This window comes from Seriola lalandi, unplaced genomic scaffold (assembly GCF_002814215.2).
Source record: "Seriola lalandi dorsalis isolate HSWRI2012SDOR001 ecotype SW California unplaced genomic scaffold, Sedor1 jcf7180002053970, whole genome shotgun sequence".
Taxonomy (NCBI): Eukaryota; Metazoa; Chordata; class Actinopteri; order Carangiformes; family Carangidae; genus Seriola; species Seriola lalandi.
In genome coordinates this window covers 8,640-20,813 of record NW_019524523.1, presented here as the reverse complement: position 1 = coordinate 20,813, position 12,174 = coordinate 8,640, and the positions used below count along the sequence as shown (strand labels likewise).

The following is a 12,174-nucleotide window of genomic DNA, read 5'->3' as shown; positions in this document are numbered from 1 at the left end:
GGGGGGGATAACAGCGTGAACTCTTCAAGTATATTCAAGCCTAACATTAACGCCCATATTACATATGTTAGCGATTAGCTAAGATATGACAGAGCCCGGTGTATATAGCTGATAACTCTGCTGCACATTAACCCAGAGTGAACGTGACATGCAGCTGTCTCAGTTTCAGCTCGCAAAACTCCATACAAAAACTATACACGTTTATTTTTGTCAGGTGTTTCCGACAGGGTGCACAGCTGGAAGAACAACTGCACACTTTCCCTAAGTCTGAAAGGTTCCCCCAGGAAATTCGGCATACACATTATCCACCAGGAACCACTTTATTTATTAAACTTTTACAGCCAAAGTGCATGTCCCTTACCAAGGTCTCTGACTCGGGGTCACTTAAGCTGTGAGTCGCGGTGGAAAGCGACAGAGATGAGGAATCAGACAGTAAAGGTGACATCTTTTTACAGAGTGCCGAAATACAGAGTGGATCCAAGTTATTAATAAAATAATTTTAAAAAACTGCTGTTACACCAAGCAAAACCTCCCCGATCAGCAGGGGATGCAAATGTGAAGATTTTAGAGGGAGTTTGGTTTCGGACTCCCACGTAACGAGAATGTGTGTATCGTGTTAAACCTGAGACAAAAACTGAATAAGTACCGGAACAGGAAGATTAAAACCGTTTTGATGACAGAAAATCTAGTTTATCATGAAATGTTTTGTCACCAGCTGGAGGTCACGCCGTATGTTTAGCTAGGTTAGCTCAGCGATGCTACATCATGGACTTTAGCAGTCGACAGGGACGTTATTAAAACTTAACAACAACTAAACACGGTGACATCTTGACTCTATGAAGTCAAATGAAACAGCATGGCTTCCTAAAGCTGGGGAGGTTCTGGTTCTGTAGCGGTCAGAGTTAGCGGCTAACTAACTAGCTAACTAAACTAGCTCCGACATTAGCGGCGTCACCGGAGCCGTTTTTTTCTGAGCCGCAGCCGGTTAAACTCACCGCGTGCCTCTGCTGTGGACTCTCGACTTCGATGTCATTAATAATCCAGGTGAGATCTGCGACACGTTGAACTGAGAAAAACCTCCGTTTTGTGCCGGTTTTGTTTCCACCGGCCGGAACCCAATGTCACGATCACGTCAAGGAAAAAAAACAAAACATGGAAAGAACCACACAAACGAGGCGGGGAAGTATCGCGAGAACTGAAGCAACGTCTCGTTATTCAGTGCGAGCCTGCCCCCTGCTGGTCATCGGCTGCAGGAACATACTATTGAAAATAACCCAATACATTTTATACAAAATATTTATTATTTATATATATATAATTTTGAACGTTCCTTTACTTGCAGCTGAAGTTTTTGGATTTTGTGTATTTGCAGATCCGTTTTATGTTGGCAAGATATTTTTGTGAGTTTATATATACTTTTTTTGTATTTGTGGATACAGATTACACATTTACACACTGATTGTCATTTTGTTCACACAAATAATATTGAGACAAATCTACCACCATACTCAACAGTTTAATTGAACTCCACAAAAACACTAAGGCAGATGATCAATTTTTAGGTGTTTCCTTATACTGTAGGAACTAACAGATACAGCGGTAACACTGTATCTGCAGGCTCATCCCCCACAGCATTAAAAAAAACAAAAAGAAATGTCGCTTTACAGGGGTTGCAGGATTTGTACAGCTTCAGCTGAACTGGGCAGATAAACTGAAAACAAAACTGAACTGTCACTGATGTTTATAACTCATATCTGCCTGGTACTAATATGCAATCTGTATCTGGATATCTGGATTAGGGAGTGCATGTTGATGCAGTAGTAAATGCACACGTCCGACATCAGATCAGACACATCTGGAGATGGTATCATGGAATTGTTTTACTTACAGTTACAACATTGCTCCAACAAAGAACACAAATGTCAAACATGCAGCTAAAAGTGTGTCACCAAACAGGCCTGAGTAACAACAATAACCTAAAAAAAAGGGCAAAACAAAAAATAAAAGTGTTGCTTTTTTTCTAGACAGATGTTATTTTAAGGGTAATATTGAAATCACAAGTGAATTTCATTGATATTTCATATTCTACAAACAAAGTATTGTTGACATATTGTATTTAATCTTCTGAGGTCGATGGATGTTTCTATTAAAATGCCTTTGCGATATAGAAATATGGTTTAAATGTTGTTAGAGTCTGTAGACTCTCCACTTTCCTTTACATATTCTTGCAAAATCAGTCGTGACTCATAGCCCTTTAAAATTTGGTTAAAATACAACACTATGACTCAGTGGTATTACAAAATGTCATTTTAGGCATTTATTATCCATTTACCTACTATTTCACCAATATATTGCAGTGTTTTTATGAACCTACAGACTTTGGTGAACACATTTCAAACACCAAAATAATGCATAAAGGCATGTTTTCACAAGATATTTTAAGAATTTAAAAAACCAGGCTTCAATTTTTCAGCATTTGGGGCAAATTATGTCTTTGCTCTGACAAAAACGGGCCTCATTATAGAAAGAGCTGGGATCGTTCTGAAAATTGTGACATAAAATACTCGGGTATAGTGTTATGTGTGAGAACCTTTTAAAGGTGAGTTTAAGAAATAATGTAGAAATCGAGAAAATGCCCTCAGACCTTCACTCATTTCTTAGTTTGCTAGATATTAAATTTCACTTTATGTCTTTGATACGTAAGTATAAATATTGTTGGTTGTTCTGTGTTTTCAACATTTAATCCATTCAGTGTGGAAAACAGTTTATTTATACCTCATTTATTTATTAGTTATTGAAATAAAAGAAAAATGAAACACACACACACACACACACACACACACACACACACACACACACACACACACACAGTCCAGCCAAACGAGGTTTGCCTGGTCTTGTTCTCCTTTGTTTGTCCAGACTCCTGAGAAACGACATGAAGTGGGGGCTCAGCTTGACAATCATTCTTCCGCCCGGGGCTCTCTCTCAGCCACACCCGCCCCCGCTCAGCACAAAGACTCTGGGCCAGCCAGTTCTTTCAGGTTGAGTGAGCTGCATAGCCGGTCTGCATGCTGCCTGGCTGTTGTCTGCACTGTGTGCTCTGCGCTGCTCCTGGACGGTCAGCATGGCTCTCAACGTCCCGGGACTGATAGCCACCATCATATTCTACCTGCTGGTGCTGGGGATCGGTATCTGGGCTTCCATCAAATCCAAAAGGGATGAAAACAGGACGCAGGCAGACCATGCAGACATGGCCCTGCTGGGGAACAGAAAAATCAGCCTGGTAGTGGGCATCTTCACTACGACCGGTGAGTGTGTGTCTGTGCTGCACCGCAGCAGCTGCTACCTGCAGGTTCGGAGGTATTTTAAATGAGCATCACAGGATGGGTTTGATTAAGTAGTTATTTTGAATTATTTGTATGAGGTCGATGTATCATGCTGATGTCTGCAGCTGATTTTTTGTGTCTGAATAATCGAGCGATCGACCGTGTGGATGACTAGACATGAACCATTCATTCATTCATTGATTGATGCCGACCATATTCCTAAATAATCTATTTACAAACACAAACACGCCTTGATATATAACTGCAGGGAAGGACGAGGAAGCTGAGCAACACTGAGTGTTTCTCAACGGCGCGGTTCTGTCCCGCGGGGCCTCAGGAAATGTCACAGACCGTTGGAAGCAATACTTTTGACAGTTTAAGGTGGAATTACACCAAAGATTAACAAGTTGAAACTTGCAACTTCTTGCAAAAGTATTAGGTCTGCAACATTAAAACCAGCTGGTGGCCAGGTGTACTGATCTTTCAGACATATTTAGCAACTTTTTAAAGCCTCCAGCGATAAATCTCTCACTTTTTTGAACAAACCTTAGCTTCTTTTGTTGTTTTGTCTGAAGACGTTATGGTTATAAAATCAGGATCAATGCAGCATGACATGAATTTTTGGCCAGTGAACAACAACTTGTGCCTGAAGGAACAAACTGTGGCTGTGATCACACCCTCAGAGGTGAAACCACAACACTAATTATAACTCATAATTCATGATTAACACACAAGAACAACCCGACTCTCGTGTTTTTGTGACTCTGACAACTTTTCTAACAAGTTTTTTCAAATTGTGCACCGTGCAGCCACCTGGGTTGGCGGGACCTTCATCATCGGCACAGCGGAGACCGTGTACAACCCAAAGCTGGGCCTGATTTGGGCCGTGATGCCGTTAGCAGCAACGTTGGCCTTCACTGTCGGTAAGACAGGAGGAAGTGTTCAGGGTCTAAGTAAAGTCCAGCTGTGAAAACCACGGTGTCACATTTGACCCCTTCTGACCTTTTTCCCTCCCCAGGCGGCCTCTTCTTCGCCGAGCCCATGAGAGACAGGAAGTATGTGACCATGATGGATCCTTTCCAGATCAAGTACGGAAACGGACTGAGCGGACTCCTGTCCGTCGCCCCGCTCATGTCAGAAATCATTTGGGTGACTTCAACGCTCATAAGTTTGGGTGAGAATTTGACAAACTACGTCTCGAGCTGTCTGGACACGTGTCTGTGTCAATGTGCTTATGTGTCATTGTGTATTTATTTATTTATTTATTATTTCTTTTAACTTGTTGGCCGTGTTTGCCTGTGAAATGCAGGATTGCTGTTTATTGGTCTTATTCCCAGATTCCCACGTGTTTCTGGAAAACGTTAAATTGTCTTACTGTCATTATTTTTTAACCACTAGTAACTTTACCCAATTGTGTCTTTTAGATCGATGCATAAACGCATCAATCACAAATTCAAATTCAATCCTGAACAATGACGTATTTATCACTCCCTCTTGTGTGCTATTGTTTTTATACAACAGTTCTATGACGCCATTTTAGTTAAATAAGCAACAACAGATGATTTGTTTGATTATTTCATCCTTTATTTGGCAAGGCTTTGCAAAATTGATTAACAGTTAATTGAACACCTGTGAAGTGGACGTGAAGTTAAAAGTCCCAGTGCTGTTATAACGTCCAATCAGATCACTTGGTCGGAGCTAACAGTTGTATAATATTCCGTGTTCCCTGAATGGGAATCCACATGCATGTGTGTGTGTTGGTGTGTTTTCAGGTGTGCACGGTAACTGTATGTGTATGTGCCATAGGTGTAACCATGAGTGTGATCCTGGACTTGTCCTACGCTGTGTGTATCTGGATCTCTGCAGCTGTGGCCATCACCTACACTCTGCTGGGAGGCCTCTACTCTGTGGCCTACACAGACATCATACAGCTCTCTCTCATTTTTATCACCTCGGTGAGTTAGTTTGGATTATCCCTCTGGAGTCCATTTTTATTTTATTTTTTTTAGTGCATTAAATTCTGTCTTTGTGTTCCACCTTTTGTTTCCTTTTTTATCCCGAGATACATAAAATATAACACGGGTACCTGTGAAAATGTTCATATCTTTAGTCATGATCAATTAAAATATCATTATAGAAAAGCTTAAAGTTGTAAAAACTATTGTTTTACTATTTTTACACACTAATATAGAAGAAATATGTAAGAAATGAAACTTATTTTTGTTCCTGTTTCATTGAAATGATAAATTCATTGTGAATCATGGAAAATATCAACAATTCAGATTCTGTGTGATCATGTGTAAAAGTCCCACATCAGCATTTTGAACGGATTTCCTCAGCTTGTCTCTACATGACATTTACAGTTACATAACTGTAAATAAAACAGTGGCCACAGACAGACTCGAGGTTCAATGTGAAATTTACCAAAATTTACAATTACAATTCAAAATTCAAAATATGTTATGAGTGATAATACACTCGATATTATCATTATTTAAAACATACATTTGTTTTCAAGGCCTAAACATTTGGAGAAATATAGATTTGTTGGATATATGTTGTGTAGTTATTTATCCAGGCAGAGATAACCCCCTGATGACATCACTATGACATCATCAGGGGGTTATTTCTCAGACTTTAGAAATCTGCTTCTGGAGCCACAGCTGACTCCATGTGATTAAAATAATTTCTATTGTTTCTATTTCCCAGCTCTATGGGATAGTAGAGGTGGGCAATAGAAACACATTAACCTTCTGTGTGTGTGTGTGTGTGTGTGTGTGTGTGTGTTAAATATCCCTCTCTCTCCTCAGTGGCTGTGCGTCCCTTTCGTCCTCATGAACCCGGCGTCCGTCGACATCACCACCACGTCCTTCAACCACACCTTCCAGGCTCCGTGGGTCGGCTCTCTGACCGCAGACAGAGCCTGGAGGTGGATCGACATCTTTTTACTCCTGGTAAAGTCACGAAAAGCTTCAAGATTAAATCAAGACTGATGCACATGCTCAAAATATGTTTGATTTCAACTGAGATGTGCAGCCGTGGAAAAGGATGACTTAAAAGTGACAATGTTAATCTGATGTTTTAGGGGAAAATCGTGACGTTCAGTTTTATTCTTCTCTTCAAAAGACTCAGTAACTACATTGATGAGACACTAGATTATATATTTTCATTAAACAGCCAGAAGATGAGAGGAAGAGTTTCACTTCGCCTCTGGTTCAGTCTTAACAACCTCAAATTCTGGTTTCAATCAATACAGGAATTTTGTGTCTGAATTATTATTTATGTCCGATTACTGGAATTTAAAATTACAATATTCTGCTAGTATTAAAAAATAAAACTAAATTCCCCTCCTCGTGGTTGTCTGCCTCCGCTACTCAGACTAGTTTCAGGTTACATCCAGAGTCATTTAAAAGATTAACCATTAGTGTGAAATTTTGTCATAATTTCTGTGTGAAGTCTTGAGCTATGGCTTTGACCTTTGACCTTTGACCACCAAAGTCTAATCAGTTCATCCTTGAGTCCAAGTGAAGGTTTGTGCCTAATTTGGAGGGATTCCCTTGACGAGCTATTGCGTTCACAAGGCCATAATCATGTTTTGTGAGATCCGTGACCTTTGACCTCTGGCCACCAAATTCTAAGCAGTTCATCCTCGGGTCCTGGTGAATGTGTTTACCAAATTTAAAGAAATTCCCTCGAGGCGTTACAGAGATATTGCAAGGCCAAGACCACGATTTGTGAGGTCACCGTGGCCCTGACCTTTGACCCCGAATATCTACTCAGTTCATCCCTGAGTCCTAATGAATATTTGTGCCAAATTTGAAACATTTCATCGAGGTGTTTCTGAGATATCGTGTCCATGAGAATGGGACGGACGGACAACCTGAAAACAAAATGGCCGCCGGCCCTGGCCATTGTTCAGTGGTTAAAGTGAATCTTTAGACATGTTATTGTAGTTTAATAATCTCGGTTTGAGTTTGTGTCTGTATCTAAAGTGAGTTTCTTTTTAACAAACCTTATTTTTTAATTATATAAATGACCCAGTTGGTCATTAATGGAGTAACTTTTCAGATTTGAAAACTTTAATATAAAATTTGTTATGGATGAAAAACTGGAGGAAAGAGTCACTCTCCGTTTGAATATAAGGTAACGGAGGTTTTTCTATACTGCGTACAGGATCATCGACACCCTCACACATCTCTGTTTCCTGCTTCTCCCAGAGTATAGGAGACCTCGGTTTTCAGGACTTCCACCAGAGGACGCTGTCGGCCTCCTCCTCAGCCACGGCCAAGCTGCGATGTTACGCTGCCGCAGTTCTCATCCCCACCTTCGGAATTCCTCCTGTGCTCATCGGGGCAGCGGCGGCATCGACAGGTAAACAGGTGAAATAATTTTACCATGAAATTTAAACTTAATTTTTATTGCATCAGTTAGTGATTAAAGGAAAGTAAGTGTTACTGAAAGAACTAGTGGACCTATATTTGGTTTACTGTACAGTAGGTAGCTGTAGTGAAGTTCTCAGTGAAGTCATTTGTTTTGATTTGTTTTTTTTTTTATTCCTCGGCGGCCATATTGTTTTTTTTAGGTTGTGTGTCCGTCGCATTCTCGTTGACACGATATCTCAGTAAAACCTTGAGGGAACTTCTTCGAATTTGGCACAAACATTCACTTGGACTCAAGGATGAACTGATTAGATTTTAGTGGCTAAAGGTCAAAGGTAAAGGTTGTGGTGACCTCACAAAACACGTTTTAACCATTACTCAAGACTTCACACAGCAGTTATGTAGTTAATATTTTATGACTGTGGATAAACAGGGATGAAACCTGGAACTTGTCTGAGTGGCGGAGGGATACGACCAGGAGGAGGTGATTCTGTGTTTTATTTAGAGATGATACGTCTGACATTTCATTGACATAAATCCCGTCCTTTTCTATTTCTCAGACTGGAACGTGACCTCGTACGGATCGCCGCCTCCGTTTGAACGAGGTCAGACAGGTCTGATTTTACCCCTCTCCCTGCAACACCTGACCCCGCCCTACATCTCCGTCGTCGGCATCGGAGCTGTGGCCGCCGCCGTGATGTCATCAACAGACTCTGCCCTGCTGTCTGCGGCCTCCATCTTCTCCTCGAATATCTACAAGAAGAACCTGAGGACCGAGGTGAGGGTGCAACAAGACAATAACACAAGCAAGGGAGGGAATAACAGATTTCTTTGCTGCTGCTTTCATTATGATGGTTCGTTTGGTTTGCAGGCGTCAGAGAACGAGATCCGGTGGGTGATCCGAATCGCTGTGGTTGCGTTCGGCCTGGCGGGTACGTCGCTCACCTTCCTGCACACCGGTGTTATGGCTTTCTGGGTCCTGGGTGGAGAAATCGCCTACATTATGATGTTCCCGCAGCTGGTCTGCGTGCTCTTCTTCAACGTCTCCAATGGTTACGGTGCCACTGTGGGATTCCTGGCCGGGTTTCTCTTAAGACTTCTGTGCGGCGAGCCGTTGCTAGGGCTACCGCCTGTCATCCACTTCCCAGGATGCACCCTTGAAGAAGGTGTTTACGTTCAGTATTCCCCCATCAGGACCATCTGTATGCTGACGGCGTTTGCCACCATTTTGCTGGTCTCCTACCTGGCTTCTCTGCTCTTCAACAAAGGACTGATACCCGAGCAGTGGGATGCGTTTAAAGTCATTGCCCGACCACAGACTCAGATACCAACAGGTGGCGCCAGCAGCAATGAAAACAACTTACAACCTCTGTGTGAGAACGGAACCGCCTCAGATCCGATGGTGGAATCAACGTGTTGAAAAACACTAACTTAACACTAACAACATGTACCTCGATAAAATTATATCATGAACAGATTATAAAATATGATGGATTGTGATAAATTACACTATGAACAAAGTTGGTTTTCTTTGGGATCAAACAGTCCAGATCTCCTCATGTTTACAATAGAAAAAAATGAAGAGGTATGCGAACACTAACTCACAATATTAACTAAATACTGTTGCTTCATTAATCAATTTGTGCAGTGGAAAACAACAGCTGTATGGCACTGTCAGCTGTCACGTCACTCAGCTGTTGGTGGCTGCTGGAGTTAACACCAACATGTCCAGTCACATCATCAATTGCAAAAAAATAAACACCTTTTCTTACCTGAAGCTCTTCGTCAACGTCTTGCAGGTCGCACACACCTTTAACTTCACTTCATGTTTTTAGCAGCTTAAACTTTCTGTGGCGCCAGAGATGTGAGGAGACAAGACAAAGTGTGTCCCTTTGAATGGTTCATTAATGATTTAAAATGTAGGTTTTTCATCTCTTAGATTAATGCACTGTGGCAAAGCAAGGGGAATGTGTAAGGATATATCTCACTTCTTGTTGTTGTGATGTATATTTCTCCCCCTTCGTAGGTCAAAAGTACAACGATGGAGTGAATTGATGGTAAACTCTTTTGCAGTTACTAATCTTGCCGCTAAATGTCGCCAGCTGTTTGCTCCTTCGTTCCTACGTTCCACCTGTGGGTGGGTGTACCACTCTAAGCGGTCCGACTATAATGTTGTGAGCCGCATTAGTTCCAGCTTTCGCGTCAGCGCCGTATCGTCGCAGATAATCAATTATGGGCAGGCTCAGAGTTACAGGGGCTTTTATATCTACCCATCCATCCATCCATCCATCCATCCATCTATCCATCCATCCATCCATCCATCCATCCATCCATCCATCTATCCATCCATCCATCCATCCATCCATCCATCCATTCATCCATCCATCTACTAACTGCCGAATCGGAAGCTCCTTCAGCACCATTAAGCGAACTGATGATTTTATGAAATGCTAAAAGCAGTGAGGGTGATGTCATCAACTTTGTGAGGCTGGTGTGTCCAGCTGTTTAGAGCAACAACAGGAGTAAGAGACAGGGCTGTTTGAGCCGCAAGAACATACATCCAGGTTGGTAGAGTTTTTTTTTTTAATTCTTATGTTTTTAAATGTGATTAAAGATCTAAAAACTGCTGGTTCATAATATTTATTACATGTAATAGTAACTGACAGTTGTCTGTGCAGCCAATGGTGCAAAGCAGGAAGGAGAGCTAATGCTAATGTACTGCACTGTTCATCCACCCAGCAGCTTCAGGTTGTTTCCATGTTGTAGGTCTGAGCTGAATCCATTTGAATTGGCTTTAGATTATTAAGTATTGTGCCCTTATTTTATTTTTTCCTGTCATCTGATGCCTATATTGTTATAATTTAAAGCACAGGGTACAATATCCACTGGATCTCACAAGACTATTTATGCAGCAGAGTCGGAGCTCTTAACTTGAAAATATTGTCTGGACATTTTCACACCCAGATTTTGCCTCTTCATCTTGCTCATCCATAATTCCACATTAAAGCTCAGTTCGAACAATAGGGTCCAAAAAACAGTGTCTGTTCCTCTGTGTGTGATGTCTTACATGGTGTGTGTACTTTATTTATGGGAACTTGTTTCACAGGAAACCAGCCGTAAGATGACGTCTGAATACCCCACTAATTTCTTGGCTGTGTTGTTCTGGATGAACATCGGCGCTGGCATTTCTTTGACTTTACTGGCCATCTGTTCTCTGTGTTGCCAGGTATGTAAATAATGACTTACATTTATGTGTCTGTCTCTGTGTGAATGATTACAATAATTCAAATTAAGGGAAATGCCTTAATCAGTGTCCTTTGCTGTGCTGAAAATACAAAGACATTACAAGCACCAAGTGCTTCCTGAGACAGGACAATAATAAAATAATTACATGGAAGGAGTTAAAGTTAGAATATGTCAGAAACTTATCTTTTTCATGAATGTTTCCTGCAGCCTCGAAAGGATCAACTCCCCATCACCTATGTCGCAAACCTTCTCATCTCCAATCTGTTTCAAATGTGCTCCACCATCCTCTGGGAGATACAACTCCCAGGAGAGGCTGGGTTTTGGATTTCACTGATGATCTCTGTATTAATTTTGTGCTATGGTGTCCTGACCAGTTTCTGCTTCAGGATTTGTGTCGCGCTGGAAAGGTAGCTGTCTGTATTTCCAGTATCATATTCTGAATCATCCTGAATATAAAATACTGTTCTGTGATAATCCGGAATATCTGCCTCATCTTTTCTTGCAGGTACATGGTGATCGCCTTTCCAGAACAGAACTGCATCAGACGACTCAGGACTTCTGTGTTGGTCTGTGCCGCGATCTGGATCCTTGTATTTTTCTTTTTTTTTTTTGCCATTTCCTCCTCGCAATATTTGATCATCCCCTTCCTCATCCTCGTACCTTTCCCCGTGTTCATCGTCTGTCTGGTTTTGACCCTCAGAGCGCTGCCTGCTGCCACCTCTGTGCCCGCTGAGGAAAAACAAAAAATTGTGGGAGTTTTGGTTCTGTTGCTGGTTAATTACACTCTGCTGATCCTTCCTGCAATCATTATCCTTATTTTAATGATTTTGGATCACTCTAATATTTCAGGGTTCGTTCTGCCCCTGATTCAGCTCAGTGTTTATTTGGACTTGATTCTGGTTGTTCTCATGCGGGAAGGGCCCGTCAACAAGTTGCTGGCGCGCCTGTGCTGCTGCAGGACGGACGACGTTGCAGAAAGTTCTGGTCTGAGGTTCCCTGGTGGTGGAACAAACTACCAAACACTGCCAGAGGAGGAGCGATCCTCTGCATCATCAACAGTCTCTTGAAGACTCGTCTCTTCAGAGAGCAGCTCGTCTCCTAACAGCTCTAACATTCCTAACTAGCTCTGACTTTGCACTTTCACTGCCCTTCTTTACTTGATGTCCTTGCACTTATTAAATAGATGTAGTACTCAGTACTTACGCCAAGGTTTCCTACTGCAC

The 12,174-nt window shown here is 41.7% G+C and overlaps 2 protein-coding genes across 2 annotated transcripts in view; one reads left to right on the top strand and one right to left on the bottom strand.

Moving 5' to 3' along the window:
• Positions 1-1,155, bottom strand: part of ncoa4 (nuclear receptor coactivator 4) — an 11,520-nt gene extending 10,365 nt beyond the window's left edge. The window contains exon 1 of the mRNA XM_023402626.2: positions 996-1,155. Coding sequence (XP_023258394.1) covers positions 996-1,033 — 38 coding nt within the window. The 5' untranslated portion in view covers positions 1,034-1,155. The remainder of the gene's footprint in view (positions 1-995) is intronic.
• A 1,752-nt stretch (positions 1,156-2,907) lies between these two features.
• On the top strand, positions 2,908-9,482 carry LOC111652374 (high-affinity choline transporter 1-like). The gene is made up of 8 exons (XM_023402623.2): positions 2,908-3,308; positions 4,136-4,249; positions 4,345-4,500; positions 5,133-5,281; positions 6,137-6,280; positions 7,544-7,697; positions 8,266-8,483; positions 8,577-9,482. Exons 1-8 carry the CDS (start codon positions 3,125-3,127, stop codon positions 9,123-9,125), a joined length of 1,668 nt encoding a protein of 555 aa, XP_023258391.1. The 5' UTR covers positions 2,908-3,124; the 3' UTR covers positions 9,126-9,482.
• Positions 9,483-12,174: the final 2,692 nt, after the last annotated feature.